Below are 24,880 nucleotides of genomic sequence, written 5' to 3' on the forward strand. Positions count from 1 at the left end.
AAAACTTATTTTGCCATCTAGGAATGTGTTAATGATTAAAATCCATTCATATTTTGTGACCTTTTGTAATGTTTCTCATTCACGATCAAGAATATAATTTTTATATAAATATTAGGGAAAATAGATTATTTCTACATTGCACGAGTTACAAATTTGACGAAAACAGAGAGGCGACTTATGATTTTAAATTTGGCTACCATTCACATTAAGTTAAAAGATATTCTATAAGTTAAAATGATACTAAATTTTATGTCACTTATATATATAGAGTATCGGTAAGGGGCTAAAATATTGATAAAATACAATAAAAATTACGGTAAAAGAATTGCGGCCAATGTTTCATAAAAAATTATAAAACTAATTTAGAAACATTATTTTAAACATATTTTTTAAAGCTTATACACTCCAATACTTATACATCATGAAAAGTTTTAAAGGTTCGATATTTTAACATTTTATATTCATGATATTTAAATAAAAAATTGACAGGGGGTGAAAATCAAAATACTAAATAACAAGTTAATGGCAAAATTTTATGGATTTGAAAACTAATCTTTAATGAGAGAATGCCAGATAAAAAGAATAAGCAAATATGAAAAAGAAACTTTTATTAATTATAGTGTGAAATTAAATGAGATTTAATTTAAATTAAACTTACAGTTGTAATGAGGGCCCTTTGCCAGGCCAAAAGCCCCCATGAACAATGCAGGGCGGGTGATAAAATACTCAAAATCATCATCTCCATGGCATCTGACATCTATGAAAAACAAGAAAAAGTTATAACTTGAGTTAGAAAGAATATTAACTAAACAAATCATTGTTTATTATTGTTATTTTATCATTACTATTTTGTAATATTTTGTAGCTAGTTACTTTGTATGAAAAAGTAATTGTATAAAAAAGGAAACTTTCGCCTATTTTAACTAAAAAAGTAACATACTATATGTCTTAGTATGTAAAAAAATAGATATATATATATATATATATACATATATAGATAAGCTCCAAATGTCAATCAGATGGATTGTAGACATCTGATTGGTAAAAAAGAATTATTATTATGTAATGTAAAAAGATAATAATTATTATAATAATATATTTTTTTAAAAATATATATTTTTGTAAAATTAATTCATTGAAAAATTTTTGTTAAATTTATAAAAAAAGAAGAAATAATAATTATATAATTTTATGAAATAAAGAAATTTTGAATAATTTAAATAGTATTTTGTTATACTTATTCTATCGTTTAATACAATTCAATATCAACTATGGGTATGCAGTTTACACTTAAAAAGTGTTGACCGTTCTCCCAGGATTCGAACCTGGAAATTCAAGGGTATTCATTATTTTAAGGTAAAAAAATAAAACTTTTTTTTATTTTACATATTATAGGTTACCTTAGGACACAACGCAATAATAACGTTTTTGTGGTTTAAATTTTTTTTTTGTGAATTTTAATTAACAAAGTAGTTTGGAAAAATATTTTTTCTTTTTGTAATAACGTAATTTTAAAGTAGAAATTTGTAATATGCGATGGTTGTGTATTTCGATAAGTATTCTGAGCCTACTTTTATTAATAAAATTGCCATCTTTAAGGATATGGGTTATAAAATCTTGTATCAGAACCTTAATGAATTGGATATAGGTCATCACTTAGTTACATTAGGATTAATAATAATTCTATATTCAATATATATACTTTTGAAATTTTTATGTGGAAAATGTACTTTGGTTGCGACCAAGGTATATGGTAATTGGAAAAAGGACACTCTGGTGTCTGTTAATTGTTTTAAAAGAATTTCGGACTTGGAAAGTAGTTTAAATGAAATTTTAAATGAAATCAAGAACGGCAAACCAGGAATGGTTGAAACGATGAAAGATAATATTGATGATCGTTTGGAATTTATGGAGAGATCAGTGGTTATCCTCCAGGAATTAAAAGATATAAAAGAATCTATTAAAGATATTTATAGTGATGTATCCAGGTTGATTAGTATGAATAATCAAGGGGATAAGAAACAATTCGGTGATAGAATTATTTCGAATGGAAAGAGTTTTCCAAAAATTATTGCGGACATAATTTGTAATCGGTGCGGTTACAAGGGTCATTAAGCCAAAACCTGTATTGTAAAGGAACAGAATTTTAGAATGGGTTTTCCATTGCAAAAATCTAGTGGAGAAAATTCCAACGTAAGAAAGATTTCAGGCCTAGATGTAAATAAAGTTGATTCGTTGAAATCGGATTTGGATGGGTCTCGTTTATGTTTTAAATGTAAAGAGACGGGACATATAGCTATAAATTGTGCTTTACACTGACTATATGATAGCTAATGTAATCATATAGCAGTTGGAATACAGGGAAATAAAAATTTTAAGAAAGTATATTATAATAGAAAGAGATGGGATTCTCGTAATTTTAATGGTTTTAATGAAAATGTTTGTTATCATGAAGATAAAGTTAAAACGGATTATAGTTTTAATGTGAATATAATGAAAAATAATGCTTTTAAATGGGAAAGATTTCCTGGGAGCATTGTGAAATATACAAATAGAAAAAATGTTGATAATTTTAAATGGGAAAGATTTCCTGGGAGCATTGTGAAATATACAAATAGAAAAAATGTTGATAATTTTAAGTGGGAGAAATATCCTCGGGATATTATGAAAAAATATAGTTATATTAGTAAAAAGCCTCGAAATTCTGAGTTGAATTTAGGAGGAAATTTAAATTTTAATGAAATGCATATTTCAGAGGGAATATATAGCGATCAGCCCCTTAAAACTTGTGAAATTTTAAGGACTGATGGAATAAATAGACTGGGTCAATGTCCTAGGGTTAACTTGAGAATTGACTGCAGGTATATTGATATGCTATTTGACACTGGTGCGAGCATTTCGATAATGTCTTGTGAAAATTTTTATAAATATTGGCCTAATGGCGTGATTATTAAAGAAAATATGTGTTTAAAACAGTTCGATGGTTCTGAAATTGAGGTTTTGGGTAAAACTCAATGGTATGTGGTTTTTAATGATACTATCATAAGTTTAGATTTATGGATAGTGGGAAAAGCAGTGGAAACCATTATGGGGTGGGATTGGATTACCACAATTGGACCGTATAATAATTATTGGAATTTATTTATTATTGATAGCGGATTTGATAAAGGAGATTTAATGGCGGATAATATCCGAGATGAACTTCAGAAAGAAGGGATATCTAAATTATTGAACGATGAAAATAGGATTGTCGGTAATAATAATTTTATTGAAACTCCTGAAAGGGTAGGGATCAGTTCTGATCATACGGAAATAAATGGTAAAATTGATAGGGATCAATTTATGGAAATTGAAATCGATGGATTAAAAAAGATCGATCTGGCTATACCTGTTTTGGTTAGAAAATATGGTATAATTTTTGAAGAAAAATTAGGACGTTTAAATGATTATCATGTAGACGTTAAACTTAAAGAGGGTTTTTCACCCATCTTTTTGGCTTGTCGAAGAGTTCCTTTTGAGTGGAAAAGGGAAATCGATGAAGAATTGAATCAATGGGTTAGAGATGGCATCATTATTCCTGTGGAATATAGTGAGTGGGCCACACCATTGGTACCTGTTAGAAAATCGAATGGAAAGTTAAGGCTATGTGCTGATTTCCGTGTAACGTTAAATAGATGGGTAGTGGAGGTAAAATATCCATTGCCTAGGATTGAGGAAATTTTGGCCAGTTTAAAAGTGCCAAGTATTTTTCCAAGGTTGATTTTTCTTCGGCTTATTTGCAATTGCCTTTGAAAGAAGAAATTCATAAATTATTTACAATAACGACTCCGAAAGGATTATTTGCCTTTTGTAGGCTACCGTTTGGATTAAGTGTGTCAGCGCCGATATTTCAGCGCACTATGGCATCAGTTTTCCAGGGCCTAGAAAGAGTTTATTATTATATGGATGATGTGTTGGTGACTGGTATAACACCAGAGCAACATAATCAACGTTTGGAAGAGGTTTTCAAGCGGATTCGTGATAAAGGTCTGAGGGCCAGCAAGGAAAAGAGTGTTCTTGGGGTAACGGAAGTTATCTAAGGACATCGCATAAATGGAATGGAGGTGAAACCTCTGGAAAAAAATTTAAAAAATATAACGAATATGAATCCGCCAACCAATAAAGCGGAGTTGCAATCATTTTTGGGAATGGTAAATTATTATCATCGTTTTGTGGAAGATTTTGCAAAATTGGCATCTCCATTGTATGGTTTATTAAAGAAAGGTGTTCATTTTGTGTGGAAAATTGAACAGAAAAATGCTTTTGATATTTTAAAAGGAAAAATTGGTGAGGAACCGATTTTGGTATGTTTTAATAATGATTTAGAGATCATATTGGCAGTTGATGCATCAAACAAGGGGGTTGGAGGTGCATTGTTACATTTAATGGATGGTGTGGAAAGACCCATCATATTTTTTTCGAGAGTTTTCAGGGAAGTGGAAACTAGACATTCGGTTATTGAACAAGAAGCCCTAGCGGTTATCTTTGGATTAACCAAATGTCAGGAATATTTGATCGGTAAAAGATTTATAATTTACACGGATCATAAGCCGTTAATTCATTTATTTAAAAAAGATAATAAGGAGTTAATGCTGTCTCCCCGGTTGCAACGTTGGTTGTTACTGGTGGGAAGTTTTAATGTGGAAATCAGATATCGCAGGGGCAAGGAAAATTGTTTGCCTGATATTTTATCTAAGTTAGGATCCAGTGAAGGGGATCTTGACGGTAACAAAAGTATAATGGTGAATGAAGACAGGGTATTAATTTGTTCTTTATCACATATGTTAAAGGGTGGTCCTACGAATTGGGAGGATCTTAAAAGCAATACCTTAGGGGATAAGGAATTGGGTCGAGTAAAATTATTTTTGACGGGACAAGAACCATGTAAAAATAATAGTAAAGTTTATAAAAAAATTGAAAAGGAATTGTCCGTAGTGGATGATTGTTTGATACGGGGTAATAGAGCCGTGATTCCGTTGAAATTACGGTATAAAATTGTACGATTGTTGCATGCAGGACATCAGGGTCGGGATAAAATGAAATTTTGGGCTCGTGAGTATGTATGGTGGCCTGGAATGAGCGATGATATTGAAAAGATTACAAGGAGTTGTATTCCATGTAATTCGTGTGCCGTTATGCCCCGGAAGGAACCAGGCAGTTATTGGCCGAGACCTGAAAGGCCGTGGGAGCGTGTTCACGTGGATTTCTTTGACTTAAACAAGAAGTCGTATTTTTTAGTTGTTGATGCATATTCTAAGTGGATTGAATATGAAGAGGTTCATGGATTAACTACTAGAATTGTTATCAAATTGTTACAAAGGTTATGGGCTAGATTTGGGATTCCAAAGACAATAGTGTCTGATGGAGGTCCGGCCTTTGTAAGTGAAAGTTTCAAAGATTTTTGTAATGCGATGGAAATTAAACACGTATTAGCTCCACCATATCATCCCAGTTCCAATGGACAGGCGGAGAAAATGATAGCTATCGTAAAAAATTGGATTAAAAAGGCCAAACAAGAAAGTAATGATGTTTGGATGGCCCATTTATATTATAATAATTCCAGAAACCGAGAGGGAATTACTCCGGTGGAGTTATTTTTGGGGAGAAGGACCAGAATGCCGTTGGATTTCTTAAAATCCAAAGATGGAACTGGTGTACCTTCGGTTGATAAGATTGTAATAAAATATCCTGTGGGAAGAATTGTATGGGCCCGTTTGTTTGATAACAAAGGGAAGAAATGGGAAAAAGGTCGTATAGTAGAAAACCTTGGTTCCAAATTAAATGAAATTTTGCTAATAAATGGAATTGCGGTAATCAGACATAATGATCACGTAAGGTTAGGAGAAAGTAAGAAAGGATAAAGATAATATGAAAATGCTTAAATATTAATCTTATCTGATTATTTTTCCAGAATCTTAGATTATTGGAATCATACAGCATAATATGTTAAATGTGAATAATAAAAATATTGATTCTTTTCGGATACTCTGATAACGATACTTGCGTAGTATTGGGAGTAAGATACTATCATAAAGATAGGGGTAGGCTTCTTTGGGATTAAGTGTTAATGGAATCCATTAGAGGATGCTTAATTGAAACTATGAAAGGCCTGGAAAATGAAGGGATTTTTATATTTCGGAGGGAGAACTCAACATCCTATAATTATACGGGATTATAATTGAGTCTCAGGGTATTGAAGGGCAAAGACAATTTTTTTTGTTTTCCCTTAAAGGAAGAGATTCCTTTGGTTATTTAAATAATCACGTAATTGATAAAATTAGTGGAGTACAAAACAAAATAACTTAATGAAGTAGTTGAATACTGAACAACTGGGGGTGTTTTGGTAATTTATGCTTTCGGTTAAATGGTATTAAAGTCCATTGGAGGAAAGTATTTTATTAATTTATTTATTATTTTATATACTCGAGTATCCTCATTGTAGAGTGATGGGAGTATAATATAAGTTATTAAATGGTATAACGAGGGAATCGTTTATGATTATGTTATATACCGAGCAGTTGTTTTTTTTGTTTTCAAGGAAAGTAAAGAAAAAGTTAATAAAAAATGTAAATTTTTGTGATGGATGGTCAATGGAAAAAGAAAAGGAAAGTTATGTTTTTTTTTGTTTTCACGAACGGTTCACTTTGATGTGAGTATGGTTACAAGTTAGGAAAGGAAAATAAATAAAAATTACAAATGGTATTAAATAGGTTGAGATTTGTGATCAATAAGTATTTATATTATTACTTAAAAACTATATTAATATTAAATATTCCATGTTTAATTTCAATATAAATTATTTATTATTAAATACTAATATATTTATTGATAACGTCAAATTAATGCAGTAAGGTGATTTTTAAATAACTAATCGCGATATTTTCAAATTTTAAGGCTCTATACATGTAATTGGCCATAATAACGTAAAGAATGAGGAAAATTAAGAAATTGCACATATGGAATCTAAATCAAACATAATAACAAGATTATTTTCTTAAAATATAAGAAATCGTCTCAAATTTATAAGGAGATATGTATTCCAGGAAAAAGATTATGGGAGGCGGTGTTGTAGGCGAGCCAAATTTTACCATGCAGTTTATATAGACGGAGGCGGCCGAATTTCTTGCTCACAGTTTGCATAATAATCGAATCCTTTTATTAAATATAGATGGAAAAAATCCCACGATTTTTGATAAAATTTACTATAGCATATTGTTAAATTGTTTCAAATTGAGAATCGTTTAAATACAATTAATAATTTTTTTTGAACCATTTAATTACAATAGCATAATTTTATCGGATAATTGGAAAAAATTGAACAAAAAAATAAAAAATAACCGTGAATTTACATCCGATCCGCTGCAATGTTCATAATTTTATTTTGAATGAAAAAAAATTCAAGGTATTTTATTATATTGTATCATAGTGCTTCAAATTGAGTGCTGAAGGCTATAAAATATGCAGAAGACTTGTCATCTGCTAGCATTATAAAAATTGGCATCTTCAATAATTATCCAATTTTATATAATATATCTTGAAAATGAAATGAATGAGACAAATAAGAATTAAAACTAAGTCAACACTAAATTTAAAAAATCAAAATAGGTAAATTTTGGCAATGAACAGTTTGAAATTCTAAAAAAAACAAAAGAATATGAATGGTTGAAGGCTATACCAAGTAAAAATTGCGTATGTTTACGGAAGAACGTTATGGATTGCTATATAACTACTAATTGTCCTATTGTTACTACTTTTTAATTCACGCTTTATGGTATTCTAACGGTCACCACCATTTCCATTGTAGACGCCAATTTAGATAAAAAAAATTATAAATATCATAATTCGCCAAGTTTTAACTAAGGCAAACATACCTTTAACTTTGAAACCAGCAGGGATAACCCTAGCTAAACGCCCCAATGGGAGATATCCCTCATCTCTTAACAATTGAACCGGCCCCTTGTTTAAGATTACTCATGTATACATAGTCGCAACACGAATTATAACAACCGTTCTACAGAAATTGCATCATCTAATAAAATAGTAAATTAATCTTTTCATTCAAATAAAAATTTTATCCTGTTAATTAACACCGACAAAAAATCGGATTCGAGATACCAGTCAAATGTTATATCTATATATGGATGCCATATGATATTTTACATTTTTTTAATTTTTTTTACATTCTTTTAGTTTATAATTATTATACTTTTTATATAAAATTTCCATTGTCTTAATAACTCATTCATTTCTTGACTCTTTTTTTATTCTGATCTCTCAGTCGATATTCAACCCGACCTCCCCCCCCCAGAATTTTTTTTAAATTTTGTATATTAATAGTATATATAACAAGACCTGTACGAATAGGCCGCCGCCGCCAAAAAATGTCGGCGTTCAACATGGTGCTGCCGATGGAAAAATTCGACGAATTATTTATACATTGGCTACGCATCATGTCGCTCAAAAACATACCTCCGAAACTATTTCCGAGACATATAAAGTTAATGAATTCAATTTAGGGTCTAAGAAAATTCAAATGGTTACGGATGCAGGACTCAATATAAAGAGAGGTGTTCGTCTAGAAAAATATGACCATCATTTATGATTGGGAAATGGATTAAATAATCTAACGGCAGTAAGTAGATAAAATAAAAAAAATTAATAAAATAGAAAATCTCAATAAAAAAGTGAGAGAAATTATAGTTGCCTTAAGATTCAAAACAGCGGTATAATCGATATCGAAAAATAGGAAATGCTTTTAATTGATATAATTTACAATGGATATTTTAGACTTGGATGATAATGATCCTTTTTACGAAGATCGCTTTGGGTTTGATGATGATAGTGGAAATCAAAAATCTTATGGGAAAAAACATAAAACCCTAAAATTAAATGTGACTACATGTTGGCATGGTATTTTAATAATGCTAGAAAGTGAGTGGCAATAACAAAAATTCTATAAAATTTTATTAAATAAAATGGAGAAACTCCAATAGGAATGGGTGCATGAATTTCTAAATTTTCTTAGAACCTTCAAAAATTTGATAAATCTGCCCAAAAATATAAATTTAACTTTTTAATTTAGTAGTGAAATTAAAAATCATATAATTGTAAAGGAATATGATAGTTCTTTCATAACATCTCTAAACAAAATATGCTTAATAAATTTTATCATAGATTTCCAATATGATCTTCAAGTAGTAGTTTAATATACATAAATTATTTTTATTTATTCATTTCTCCTTAAAAATATTACTCCTGTGCAATTTTTATGTCAACACACTACCTCTCTGTGCCTTACACGGACTAATTAACCGAATGTGAAACCACATAAGTTGCTTCATAATTCAATTATCTTAAGATATTAGATTCCAAAAACATTCATCACAAAAATCTGGAACAATAATTACTATTCAACTAGTCTAGAAAAAGATCTTTATTTCGCTATATAATTTAGTGATAAAAATATCTTCGATTTTTGGAAGATAAGAGCATTGGGTCTTCCTAAACTTTCAATATTAGCTAGAAAAGTTCTATTTCGGCTATGAGCAGACCCAGTGAGCGTGTATTTTCCATATCTAGGCTCATTCTGAACTCTAAAAGATCATTATTATGTACTATAAAACAAAATAAATTTTTACCTGATAATTATAACTTAATAAAACCGATAAATTATAGTTATAATTAATTAGAACTTTGCATAGTAAAGCATAAATTTTGTTTTAAAAGTGTTTCCAATAAATTTATAATTCTGCCGCTAATTTTTTTGTCTAAATCTAATCGCCGCCGACAACCGATCATTTAAAAAAAAGAAATATCACCGCCGATAAGACTTTCGGGAAAAGATCTAACTGATCTAACTATAACTACGAAAGAAAAGAAATTCTCACCCTACATCACTTAATCGCTAAGATTTTAGGGTTTAAAGAGAGGAAAAATGCTACATTTTTGAAGAAATGCACTTCAATAACTTTCAAATATTTCAAGGATAATTAAGTTAGAACAATAATTAAATTTTATTATATAGCTAATGGATCTTTAATATGTATATAAATAAACATGATAGAAACCTAATTAATACTCAAAACCGGAAGTACAAAACCGAAACTGGGCTTAGAAAAAAATATATTTTTTCTGTTAAATGTATACCAGACGTACAAAATCCTAGACTGGTTTGAACGTAAGCCTAAAGTAATAACCCTTTATATGGTTGAAATTAATCAAAGGTCTATAAATGAAAGGCCCTTACTTTATTATTTTTAATATATATTTAGAGGTGAGGGGAGGGGAGGTGTAATGTGGTTAATTTAGCACTTTGGTTAAATTCACTTGTTTTGAACATTATTATGCGTCAAAATTCGATTTTGTTAATTTCCATAAATTAATTTTTTTAAAGTAATTTTATTTATAATTTGATGTGAATTCAATAGATTATATACCATTTCTTGCTGATAAAATCCATCAACTAATTTGTAAATTATTTAGAAATACTAAATAATTTGATTCCTCTTTATTATAGCTTCACAACGATCCTTATTTCCAATCTCAGTAAAACTCGATTTATATGTTGGCGAATTCTAGGTAACTTTTATGAAAATTATGCATTTGTGGTGCGGGACCATGCATAAGGATTCTATTGGACCAATAATCAGGCCACTATTCACCTTTTTATAATTAATTATGGTTAAGACGGCTTAATTAAACAGGTATATTTTGTTATCAGGTTGTTCAAAGCACAACGAATGTGCTTTTTATTTATTTCAAACAAAATTAATCTTATCTTTAAAAAAAGATTTGGCAGATTAGCCAAAATTTATAATTTTTCTGATGGGGTAGTTACCCAATAAAAAAAGAAGTTTATTAACCTACACAATCATGAAAATAATTTTGGGATAAAAGTAGTGGCATTTATTTTTAACCGCACCTGGTAAAAGTCCCTGCGACAGTTTCGAGGGGGTTAATAAATGGTTAGCAGCTCAAGCAAAAGCAAGCTTGCAACTTCATATAATATTATATTGACAATAATGGATTTATATAAGTATGCAAGAAATAATATCAGAGATAAATTATACATTTGTGATGATGAATATCTAAGTATGAAAAATCATCTTGAAAACAGGTTTTTGGCAGTAAAACAAATCTGGAACACAAAATTTTATTTTATACCTTTATTCCCCTAGAAGAAAATAAAATGATAGTCAAAACTTATTCAAGATTCTTAGGGTTGATATTTAAAAATTTTATATAATATTTAAATTTTTTGATTGTATTACATGTAATTAGTGTTTTTAAACGGCGGCTAACTCGATATTTCATCTAGAATATTATTAGGCAAGCCTGAAGATTTTGTTTGTAGAAGGAACAAAGGTTTGGACATCTATTAGAGAAATCTATAGGCTTAGGCCATATTTTTCTGGCTAAAATATTGAGTTAGTCGTTTTTAAAAATCGGCTCAAAACGAGCCATAACACTACATGTAATTATAGAAATTATTTAGTCAAATAAAGTATTAAATATGTTTAGAAAATTTTACCAAGTAATTTCGAGAGAAAATTAAATAAATATTGCCCTACCTGTCTTAAATATTTTTTTTTAAATAAAAAAGTAAAGGCCTTTTATTTAGACATAATTTTTAAATATGATGATATTTATGTTAAATTCGATCAATTTTAGCCATACAAAGGGTCAAAACTAGGCCCACGTTCAACCCAGTCTAGGATTTTGTACAAATATAAAGCAGACTGGTATAAAATTACAGAAGAAAAAAAATTGAAAGAATACATTTCCGGTTTTAGTTATTAATTGGGAATTTATCATATTTTTTATATATTATATTAAAGATCCAATATTAAGCTATATAGTAAAATTTAAAATATTAAAGATCCATTATTAAGCTATATAGTAAAATTTAAAATATTAAAGATCATTAAGCTATATAGTAAAATTTAAATTAATGCTCTAACTTAATTTATTAAAATATTTGAAAGTTAATGTAGTGCATTTTGTCAAAAATGTCACATTTTCCCGCTCTTTAAACCCTTAAATTTCATTTTTTTTTCTTATAGTATTCGCAATATACAAAATTTTAAAAAATTCTGAGAGGCTCGGGTTGAAACCTTGGTTGATTTGATATGGAATTACCATATAAATATAATAATAAACTTTTTTATCACAATTTTACACTTTCTAATTATACGACTTTCACTCTATTGGATTGACCAAAGTATTTGATCATATGTGTTATTATCTATATTTATATTTGCTTATTTTTATTAATTTCAATATATTATAATTATAATATATTATTTAAATCAATACGCCATGAATAACTACGGGCGAAAATTTTATAAATCTAATCGGCGGCCGGCGGTGCGCCGCCTTTTAGCCGTCATCATTTAAGGGCGGCATAAATAGGCGCATCGATAAAATATTTTAACAATATATTTTAAATTTTTAATTAAACTTTTGTAAGAATTTCTAAATTAAATTAAAATATACACTACAGATATATCGAAAAATTTTTAGATCTTTATTGAAAAGAAAACTAACTAATTATAAATTCAAATTCAATCTTGTAATTTTATAGTCATCACGTATAAAACTAATTTTATTTAAATCTGCCGGACATAAAGATAATTTTCTTGAATTCAACGTCAATCCAGCGGAAGAATAAACAAAATTAATTTTAAGTTTAATGTAGGCCTTTTTGTGAAGATAGAAATTCAACTTTATTTCATTAGGCATTTTCTTTTTGATGACATTATACGATTATAACAGCAGTAATGATGGCCAATTATTAGAATAAAAATGGCCGTGTGTCGTCGGTATAAATATCGATAACGCACAGACGTGATTTTTATAAACAGCGGGGTTTTTGACCTTTTCCCTAAATAAAATCACTCTTAATTAATCTTTTTGGCATCTTACGATTCCGTGAAGAACATAGCATCATATAATTTAGAACTTCTAACATTGAATCAATTGTTTCCGACTTTTACTTTTTCATGAAGATTCCTTTATTTATAATGTCACGATAATACCGCTCGTTTTCGCAAATGATTAGCATGTTTCCAAATAGTTCTATCCGCACAATAACAATATATGAATAATTAAATCTTCACTCAATCATTCCCTTCCGCCAGCCTGAAGTACTTTGGTTCTGTATTCAAACCGGTTGCGAATCTTTAAATTCTCCTACCTTACATTTTGAATCGTGATTTATTTTTTGTAGATCTTAAGACTTTTCTATTTTATTGTGGGCATCTGGTCTTACCCAACCGAAACTGGCTTACGACTGCTTGCCTAACATCATCTTTAAATAACCTTGATCAGTAGCAACATCATGTTCGCTCATACAATCAAGACATAACATAGAACCTCGTTCAGAGGCAGCGCCGTGTTCGCTCATACGATGTTTCCAAGACATAACATAGAACCTTGATCAGAGACATCAGTAGTGAAGGTCAAGTCCGGTCCTATCGGTCTTAGACCGAGACCGGACCGATTTTTTATTTTTTACGGTCCTGAATGCGGTCCGGACCGGTCTTTTATTAATATTTAAGTTTGCTTTACTATTCAATTAATATAATTTTTTTGTATATTTTATTATGTGATATTTTTCTAGAGGAGTTATTTTAGATTTTGTTAATTTTTATTTTACAATATGAAAACCATAAGTTTGTCCAAGAAACATTTTACTTATAGTCCAAAAAACATAGAGTATGTGTTCACTGCAGTACCAAATTTAATGTATCGTCAGCAACAAGTAACAAAATAATTGTTTATAAATTTTTAAGCAATAAATTAATCAAAATAAGCAGTATTATTATTAAAATATTTTGGTTATTATTTATATAGTTCTATTTTTTCTTAAGAAACTGTCTGAATAATTCATTGTCAAAATAACTTAACCTTATTCTTAATAAAATAATTAGGTACCTTAAGCAGACATCTGATAAAACATAAAATATATACTTCTAATGATGAAAATATCTCAAAAACACAATCTACTCTTAATTTTAATATGCCCTCCACAAGCACAAGATCACTTTCTTCAATACCATTGGATAAATTTCAAACTGAACATATGAACCTATTAATAATAAAATGGGTAATAATGGACTGTCTGCTAGTGTTGTTAAACGACTCATTTTGAGCCGATTTTTTAAAACGGCTAACTCAATATTTTAGCCAGAAAAATATTGCCTAAGTCTCGAGATTTCGATAATATATGCCTAGACCTTTGTTCCTTCTATGAGCAAAATCTTGAGGCTTGCATAATATTTTTCTTAACGAAATATTGAGTTAGCCCTTTTTAAAAATCGGCTCAAAACGAGCCATTTAACAACACTACTGTCTGCCAATGAAGACTTTTGAAAGTCCAGGTCTTCATAATTTAACCAAATATTTAAACTCAACTGTTACAATCTTGTCTAAAAACAAAGTTAAAAATTTTTATACAGCTAATTTTGAGAAACTAAGAAATTCTTTAAAAGATATTTTAAATAAAAATAATTCTTTAATAAGCTTTACCACAGATATGTGGAGCAGTATAAATAAAATTTCATTCATAGCCATTACTGCACACTATATTGATTCTTCTTTTACATTAAAAAATATTTTATTTGATATAAATCATATCCCATTTCCTCATACTTCTGAAGAAATATCCTTAGCTATAAAAGAAGTAATTGATGTATATCAATTGGAGGATAATATACTGGCCAGTACTTCAGATAATGCCAATAACAAAAAGCATGGATATTTTGCAGAATTCACACCTATTTGAATGAACCTCTTGTTTCATTAAAGGATGACATATTAGTATGGTGGAAAGCCAATAGTGAAAGGTCTTTTATATTTTGTAAATATTCAAGATAGTTTATTATATAGATTTCTAGTCCTCTCATTAGCAGATAGAAATTTTTTAGCAATTCAAGCAACATCTGTCCCCTGTGAACAAATATTTTCGAAAGCAGGAGATCTTGTCACTAAAAAAGGAACAGGCTTTCAAACAAAAAGCTTTGATGTGTATGGGCTCTTGGTTAAAGAATGGAATAGATCTACCTCCTCCATTAAGTCCCTCTTCTAATTCCTTCCATGGCAGTTCTACAAACAAAGACATTAGCATTTATTTAAATTAAATATTTGTATTAATTATTATATTATTCATAATTAATTTTATATTGTTTATATAATACTCTTAAATTTAATAAAATGATAAAACAAATTAAATTAGGTTAAAAAAATATGTTTTTTAAATAAATAAAAAGACCGGTCCTGGAACGGTCTTTTTATTTAGGACCACGGTCTGGATCGATTTTTTTATTAAGGACCGTAGTCCGGTCCGGTTCAAGGGTATCGGTCCAGTCCGGACCAAAGACTGGACCGTGACTTTCATCAGCATGTTCGCTCATACGATATGTCTCCAAGGCATTTATTAAAACATTTTCAGAATCTGTTTTATAATCTCGCGCAACTCCATGAGTGAAAGAATCGTTTTTCAACTTAGTCATTCATCTTGATAATGTTGACTTGATTATTAATAATTTTTTTGATTAGCAAAGCAACTGGAACTCTTGTGATATGAATTGAGAACAGTTGTCCGAAATAACTTTCTTTGTTACCCCAAATTTGTTAAACACCCCTTCGATCTTCTTATTATTGTGACGGCTGTTGTAATATCGTAATTTTCAAACGAGCTATCTCCACCCACTTTGAATAAGAATCAACTACAACTAACTAATAACAAGAATCTAATGGTCTTCTATATGTAATATTCTCTGCGCTATTTTAGGTCTATGAGGACAGCTAGAACAACCATTGGTATACTGCTTTATTATATCGTAATACCACTCTATTAAAAGTTGATAGATGTTAGGCTGTAAAATGCTCCAAATAAGTAGGGATAGCCCAGTTCTTGAGACTATTAATTGTCCATATAGGACAGCAAGAATATACTTTGCACTGATTTCTGAGGCAACAAAAAAAAATTTAAAATCTAATAATTCTTATTTTTTTCTACAATTACTCACATTATCTGAATATCAGAGCTACTAATAGCCAGCATTACTGTTCATTTCAATATTTTAGATAATAAATGATTAATATACATATTGATAGGTAAAAATATATTTATTGAGTATGTAAAGAAATTTCATAAGATATTATAAAATTCATATTTTATTTACATATATCTTCTAAATAATTTATGCTTAGTTCTGGTAATAAATATTTATAACAAACCTTATAAAAATAAAAAAAAATATCTGAATATCTGTCAAAAAAATATAGGTATAATGTATTCATACCTCCTTAAATAATGGGAAAATTTCTGAATCATCCATTAAAAGGAAAATCTCTATTTGCCCATCATCAAATAAAGGAGAAGGTTATGGTTATCTGTTAATATTTTATAAATTATTATCTAAAATATGCATGTTCATGCTTATAGCTACACAAAGAATAAAATCTTTATGATTTTATATTAATACTAACATCTGCATTGTTGAAAGTATTAATATATACCTAACTAATGTTTTATTTTATAAGATTTACAAATAAAATGTAAGTACTAAATATATATTTTACTCTCCATCAGTAACACATAAGGAGCTATCATATTGTTAAGTTAACTTGTTCAATAATCAGAAGATATTTTTTTTGAAAAATTTTGTGAATATTATAGCAAATGATGCTGTGTCTAGTCTTCTAAATTGCTGAACAAAATTCAAAAACTACTTGAAATAGCTGATTGAGAAACTCTTAATTTATATATTTATATAAAAAATTTAATAATATAAAGTTCTGCATACACTTTTTTGAGTGAGATGATAAAACTAAAAATCATGCCAAGATTATCAAACCAAAATATAATATAAGACTTTTATGTAAAGCCTTTGAATTTATTATGGGGTATCCTGGTGTCCCAAACTGGTAGTTAACAAAAAATAATAATTGGGCTATATAATCACTTTAAATTAATACTTTAAAATGATAGTAAAATAATTATATTATGATTATGGAGATTATATATACATATTAGATAATACAATATTTTATTTAACAATAAAATACCTTTATGGCAAACTCATAGTATTGCAAAATAAAAATGAACTAAAAAGGGAAAAGAACATAAAAACTAAATAACTCCTCAAAAACAATTAAAGATGGTTCAGACTGGTCAACTGGTCTAAGATTGATATGATAGGACTGCTGAATGCATAATATAAAATAAACTTTTTTAAAAAAAAACAATCACGATTAAATTACATAACCTTTCAGTATATTTATTATGTAATGATTTTCTCATATAAAAAATACATCTGTTTAAATAAGTTGTAAATTTTACATTATAATTGTAATTTCCAATTCTAATCATTTTATCTTAAAGAACAAAAAACACCAGTAAAAAAATTTATTAACTTTTTTTGTTATTTTTAAGTGGGTGATTACTTTTAAAATACTAAAATTTGAATATTGAAATATATTGTTTTTAATTACCCAAGCTAATCCTGTGAGTAATGAGAGTTTAATCTGAAACATGCCAAAACCCAACATTTCTATAGCTTGTTCAACTGTATATTTATCTGCTCATAATATATATAATTATACATTATAAAAAAAAAATTACCCTCAATATCCTCAGAAGACAGTTGAGAATTTTTCAATTCTCCTATTGATTCATATTTAAAGGGAAATGAGATAGACATATTTTTATCCGACACGTCATTTTCTGATTTACTATTTAGCTTGGATGTCATAATTTTCGTATCGTCCCTATCTCGAAGGTTCGGGGACTAAATATTTCCACAGCTGAATTCGCGACATAAAAAAGAAAGATGGTGAATACAAACAAGACATTTTTAACATATTATTCAATTTTAATAAATTAATAAAATATTTATATGATAATTTATACAATATTTAACTGCTAATATAAATGTTTAAATATAAATAAAAGTAAAATATATTTTAAAATTTGTTGATAGATTTAATATAATTAAAAACAAATTTGTAAATTTATGCAATATTTAACTACTAATATAAAAATAATTAATTATATATAAAGTAATATTTAATTTTATATAAAGTAATATTTAATTATATATAAAATATTTAATAATTATATATAAAGTAATATTTAATTTTATATAAAGTAATATTTAATTATATATAAAATATTCAATAATTATATATAAAGTAATATTTAATTTTATATAAAATAATATTTAATTATATATAAAATATTCAATTACTATATATAATAGAGAAAGAATATTTAATTATATAAGCATCAATATTAAATAAATTATACAGATCCTTTTCGTTAATACCAGAATATAAACAATCTGTCATATATCACGTTGATTTGTCAGGTGAAAAAATGTCATATGACAAAAATTTCAGAAGACAGGCATAAGGATTTAAAATTATGATGTGATATAATATTAATTTTTATACAATACTATATTTTTAAAAGCTGATGATTAAAAAAACATTAGAGCTAATCCAAATGTAAATAAATTGGAATCTATGCAATACTCGAATAAAATAAGTTATTTAATTATAAGCAGAGTTGGGCAGGTTCTCTGGAAAAACAATCTAGATATTGATACAGATTCTTTGTGAAAAAAATAAATCTTAGATACAGATACTAGTATCGTTTTCAAAATATCAAAAAGATAAAATATAAAAGATACTTTCTTAATTAGAGTATCTTAAATAGTGGTTACTTTTAAATTCATTAACAATTAAATTAGAATAGTTTATAAAATACACTTTTTTTTATTTATTGTGAAGAACATACTCATATAATAAGAAAATCAATATTTAATAAAATATTTAATGCTGAGTTAATTATAATAATCAGAGTATTTAAAATAGATAATCGAATTTTTCAAATGATTGATCATTAGACATTTCCTGTATCGGCGTACATTGTGCCAAAACTAAATAGCCTTTCAATTAAAGCTGATGAAGGTATTGCAGTGTTATAATTATAAAAAATTTCCTTAATTGAAAGATAATAATTTCGAATTATAAAAAATTTCCTTAATTGAAAGATAATAATTTCGCATTTATAATGTATTTCCACTTTCTGAATATAATTTAAAACCTCCCGTTTGTATTATTAAACTCAGCAACATTTGTTTCACCAATAGAAAAATAATCATCATTTTCTTTATTAGATGTCAAATCTATTGGTGTTATAGTTTGAGCTTGATTATATTGGTACTATAATTAGGGATTGTTTTAATAATATATTTTGAAAGTTTTTTTCTGCATACACTTTTTTGAGTGAGATGATAAAACTAAAAATCATGCCAAGATTATCAAACCAAAATATAATATAAGACTTTTATGTAAAGCCTTTGAATTTATTATGGGGTATCCTGGTGTCCCAAACTGGTAGTTAACAAAAAATAATCATTGGGCTATATAATCACTTTAAATTAATACTTTAAAATGATAGTAAAATAATTATATTATGATTATGGAGATTATATATATATACATATTAGATAATACAATATTTAATTTAACAATAAAATACCTTTATGGCAAACTCATAGTATTTCAAAATAAAAATGAACTAAAAAGAGAAAAGAACATAAAAACTAAATAACTCCTCAAAAACAATTAAAAGATGGTTCAGACTGGTCAACTGGTCTAAGATTGATATGATAAGACTGCTGAATGCATAATATAAAATAAACTTTTTAAAAAAAAACAATCACGATTAAATTACATAACCTTCCATTATATTTATTATGTGATGATTTTCTCATATAAAAAATACATCTGTTTAAATAAGTTGTAAATTTTACATTATAATTGTAATTTCCAATTCTAATCATTTTATCTTAAAGAACAAAAAAACACCAGTAAAAAAATTAATTAACTTTTTTTGTTATTTTTAAGTGGGTGATTACTTTTAAAATACTAAAATTTGAATATTGAAATATATTGTTTTTAATTACCCAAGCTAATCCTGTGAGTAATGAGAGTTTAATCTGAAACATGCCAAAACCCTACATTTCTATAGCTTGTTCAACTGTATATTTATCTGCTCATAATATATATAATTATACACTATAAAAAAAAAATTACCTTCAATATCCTTAGAAGACAGTTGAGAATTTTTCAATTCTCCTATTGATTTATATTTAAAGGGAAATGAGATAGACATATTTTTATCCGACACGTCATTTTCTGATTTACTATTTAGCTTGGATGTCAATTTTCGTATCGTCCCTATCTCGAATTATGATTAATTTATATGTTTTGTCGCTTTACGAAAAGGTGAAATTGGATTCACAAGCTAAATACCATTTTTCAATAATCAACCCATCATAATACTTTGAGTTTATATAAATAGGAAGTGTAAAGGTAATCAATTTTTTTAAAACTAATAATTAAATATGACATACAGATATTTTATGCTATTCTAATTATATTTATATAGTTTATAAAGGTGCACATTCTATTATCCATCAAAAGGGCATATCCTACCCAGACCAAATCTGATATGTATTATTATGATATTTTGTTTTCTATTATAATATTAAATTTTAGTAGATCAACTTGCCCTTAAATATAGACCTCTCAACACTCTACTCCATTCAGTTTATAGAAAATATTGTACATATTCTCCAATACTAATATAACAACATACTATATTTAACAAAAAAGATATATCTTATAAATTTTATTCCTTTAAAATATTAGGCTGATTGGTTAAATTATTTTTTATTAACATATTATATAATTCCAAATTTATACTAACCTGTCTTTATTTTATTTAAAATTAATGGGTATAAATTTGTAACTATATATAGCTTTCCTGAATATCAATAAAATCTTTAAAAAAAGACATGCTATAATTTTTGTTTTCCATATATTATAGTACATTAGTTATTTTCTTAATCTATCTGATAATATTATCTTAGTTTTATTTTGAATATTATCTTAAATAAAATTAAGGTATATCATACATTCAATAAAGTTAAGAAAAATTATTACTTTAAAAGTATTTTGTAATAATATTATACTTTGACAAGTTGCTTTGTTTAAAAATAAAGTTAAAATAAATTTTTATTTGAAATTAAGATATAATCTTAGTTAAGAAAAATTATTACTATTTTTTTAGAATATATACTTATTATTTATATAATCATCAGATTTCCTCAAATCTTTTAATTTTTTAAGATCCTATTAGTTTATATAAGTTACCCTTAATAGGAAATCCCTGAATAAAATTTTTATTGTTGGTTATTTATATAATCATCAGATTCCTTAAATCTTTTAATTTTTTTGAGATTCTATTAGTATATATATAAGTTACCTATCTTAATAGGAAATTCCTGAATAAATTTTTTTTCGTAGGATTTATACTTCTTATTTATATAATCATCAGATTTTCTCAAATCTTTTAATTTTTTTAAGATTATTAGTATATATAAGTTACCTATCTTAATAGGAAATCCCTGAATAAATTTTTTATCGTAGGATTTATATTTCTATTTATATAATCATCAGATATCCTCAAAGCTTTTAAATTTTTTGAGATTCTATTAGTATATATAAGTTACCTATCTTAATAGGAAATCCCTGAATAAATTTTTTATCATAGGGTTTATACTTCTTATTTATATAATCATCAGATTTCCTCAAAGCTTTTAATTTTTTTGAGATTCTATTAGTATATAAGTTACCTATCTTAATAGAAAATCCCTGAATAAATTTTTTATCGTAGGATTTATATTTCTTATTTATATAATCATCAGATCTCCTCAAAGCTTTTAATTTTTTTTGAGATTCTATTAGTATATATATATATAAGTTACCTATCTTAATAGGAAATCCCTGAATAAATTTTTTATCATAGGATTTATACTTCTTATTTATATAATCATCAGATCTCAAATCTTTTAATTTTTTTGAGATTCTATTAGTATATGTTGTATTCCATATCAAACAACTGAAGATTCAACCCGACCCTCTTCGATTTTTTTTTAAATTTGCATGATGGTAGTATATACACTAACTAGCAATAATATAAAATTTTAATTCTCAACTCAGCTTACTTCATGAGATATGGCCATCTTTAGAAACGTGAAAAGTTCAAAATACACCATATTTAATTTTAAATATCTCAAAAAGTGATTAAGCTAAAGGTATAATTTAAACTTTATTAAATAACTCTAGAATAGCCCTTTAATATGATATAAAATTTATTATATTAAAAATAATTTTATTACCAAAAACCGGAAATGGTTATAAAATAAAAATTGCCTTTTTTTTCTTTCAAAATTTTTTAACAAATAGACATTATATATCTTAATATTTTTACAAAATCCTAGATTGGGACCATTACTGGGCCAATAGTTATTAAGCTTTAAATATAAATAGTATGGCTTAAATTCTATATTATACGAAATGAGTATTATTTTTTTAACAAAAGTGATAATTGTTATAAATGAGATTTATATTATATATTATCAATGTTATAAATGTCATACATACAAATCAATCATATTAATATATATATCAGTTGTAAATATCAGGTGATTTTCAGTTAATAAAGCCATCCATATTGTGTATGCTTATTTAAGACTAATTAGTATATTGGCGACGTTGTCGATGATCTTATGATCAAAGAAGACAAAAATAAAGTAATTATAAATAAAGAAGAAAAAAATGATAACATTATGATCAAATTTGATAACTTCGACAAGCAAAACAATTTTGCTGATTACATTGAATATATTGATGATATGTAGGAGATAAGAGGTATATTAGTAAATAATGAAACCAAAAAAAATATATTATTTGCGTATATGGGTATTAGTAATTTAGCAGAGATGGGGTCCTTTGTTTATCCAAAAATATTGAAAGATCTTAATTATGAAGAGATTATTGAACTGGGTAAGAAAGTTTTAAAGCCTATTTCAACATTATTTAGCTCGAGAATTAAATTTATTCGGATAGAAAGAGGGGTTGGTGAATCAGTTGCGGAGTTTGCAGCTCGACTTAAAAAATTGGCTCAAGAATTTAAATTTGAATCTGACCTAGATGGGAGATTGAGGGATCAGATGGTGGCTGGAATCAAAATAGGTGCATTGGAGAAAGATATTCGCACTAGATTTCCAGATGGAATAAATGACTTGGGAGAAAGGGTGAGTTTTCAACAGGTTTTAAATATGGCTTTGGCAATGGAAAGGGCTGAGGGTGAAGTGACAAATATGATGGTAAAAAAAGTCAATAAACCTAAGGAGCAGATAGAGAATAATCAAGAAAATTTTTCTAATCAAAAGTACTCATATAATAATAATAACAAAGAAAAAGGTAATTTTAGTTATTACAATAATAATAATTTTAAGTTTAGAGATAACAATAATGATATGTATAAGTTTAATAAATGCTCAAAATGTGGAAGAACTCATCCCCCTTTTCAATGTTTTACATCAAGGGTGAAATGTTATAATTGCCAAAAGGTAGGGCATTATGCTAAATATTGTAAGGGACAGAAGTTACATGCTATGCATATAGATGACAATGATTCATCAGATTCAATTAATAATATTTCCCAAATTGGTAGATATAGTGCAAAGATATTTGTTTGGATAAATGGAGTACCTATAGAATTTGACTATGATACGGCGGCACAGGTATCGGTGATTGGGATGAAATTGGCCGACCCAAACTTGGACCAACCAAACCTTTATCAGAATATGGTAACCAACCGCTAGATGTGCTTGGTGAAACTATGGTGAGGGTTCGTCTTGGAAAGATAAACAGATCACTACCGATTGTGGTGACCCGTTCAAATGACATTCCATTATTTGGACTACCATGGATACTGGCATTTAATATGTTTATTCCACGACAAGTGACTATACGTAGTATCACAAATAAAGAGGTTATGACAACCAATAAACAAATTGCTGGCATGTCAACAGAATTTTTCAGTGTTTTTGATGACAAGCCTGGACGTGTGAATGATATAGAAGTTAGCATAAATTTGAGTGAGGCAGCAAGGCCGAAATCATGGCCAGCTCGTAGAGTACCTTTTCCATTACGAAAACCAATTGAAATGGAACTCGATAGATTGGTTAAATCAGGAATATTGAAGGCGATTGATCCAACACAAAAACGGTTGACATGGGCCACTCCAACGGTAAACGTACGAAAAACAAATGGAGAAATCAGGATTTGTGCGGATTTTAAGGTGACATTAAACCCATATATTTTGTACGATTATCATATTATACCAACGGTGGATGATCTTTTAACCAAATTAAAAGATGGATTGAAATTTACGGTAATAGATTTGAAAGATGCATATTTACAATTACCAATAAAAGAAAGTTCAAAAGAATACTTAACCATATCGACCCACATTGGTTATTTCCAATATCAATGTATGCCTTTCGGTCTTTCTAGTGTGCCGACCATATTTCAAAGATATATGGACAATTTATTACGAGATGCCAAATGACCGGAGTATATCTTGACGATATTATCATAACGGGGAAAAATGATGTAGAACATTTGAATAACGTAAAAAAAGTACTAATGAAACTAAAACAGGTGGGTATGAAGGCAAAATGGGCCAAAATACGTTTTTTAAATGAATCAGTTTCTTTTTTGGGTTTCGTAATAGACAAATATGGAATACATCCAGCGAAAGAAAAAATAGATGCTATTCGAAGGATACCAACTCCTAATAATATAAACCAATTACGATCTTTTTTAGGACTTGTGAATTATCACGAGAGATTTTTGCCACATCTACATGGTATTGCCGCTCCTCTGCATAAATTAACAAGCATTAAATCTT

The 24,880-nt window shown here is 27.6% G+C and overlaps 1 protein-coding gene and 1 long non-coding RNA gene across 5 annotated transcripts in view; one reads left to right on the forward strand and one right to left on the reverse strand.

Moving 5' to 3' along the window:
* The window catches only part of LOC135922188 (synaptic vesicle 2-related protein-like), a 135,725-nt gene extending 117,856 nt beyond the window's left edge, over window positions 1-17,869 (reverse strand). For all 4 annotated transcript variants that reach the window (XM_065456614.1, XM_065456613.1, XM_065456612.1 and 1 more), the window contains exons 1-3: window positions 17,669-17,869; window positions 17,539-17,624; window positions 659-757 (exon numbers count right to left, since the gene is read on the reverse strand). In XM_065456614.1, coding sequence (XP_065312686.1) covers window positions 659-757; window positions 17,539-17,624; window positions 17,669-17,798 — 315 coding nt within the window. In that variant the 5' untranslated portion in view covers window positions 17,799-17,869. The remainder of the gene's footprint in view (window positions 1-658; window positions 758-17,538; window positions 17,625-17,668) is intronic.
* Window positions 17,870-20,296: 2,427 nt separating this feature from the next.
* On the forward strand, window positions 20,297-20,880 carry LOC135922351 (uncharacterized). The gene is made up of 3 exons (XR_010570861.1): window positions 20,297-20,427; window positions 20,504-20,568; window positions 20,614-20,880. It is a non-coding gene; the product is annotated as an uncharacterized LOC135922351 (long non-coding RNA).
* Window positions 20,881-24,880: the final 4,000 nt, after the last annotated feature.

The sequence above is a fragment of the Gordionus sp. m RMFG-2023 genome, chromosome 1 (genome assembly GCF_954871325.1).
Source record: "Gordionus sp. m RMFG-2023 chromosome 1, tfGorSpeb1-WG-v2, whole genome shotgun sequence".
Lineage (NCBI taxonomy): Eukaryota > Metazoa > Nematomorpha > Gordioida > Chordodea > Parachordodidae > Gordionus > Gordionus sp. m RMFG-2023.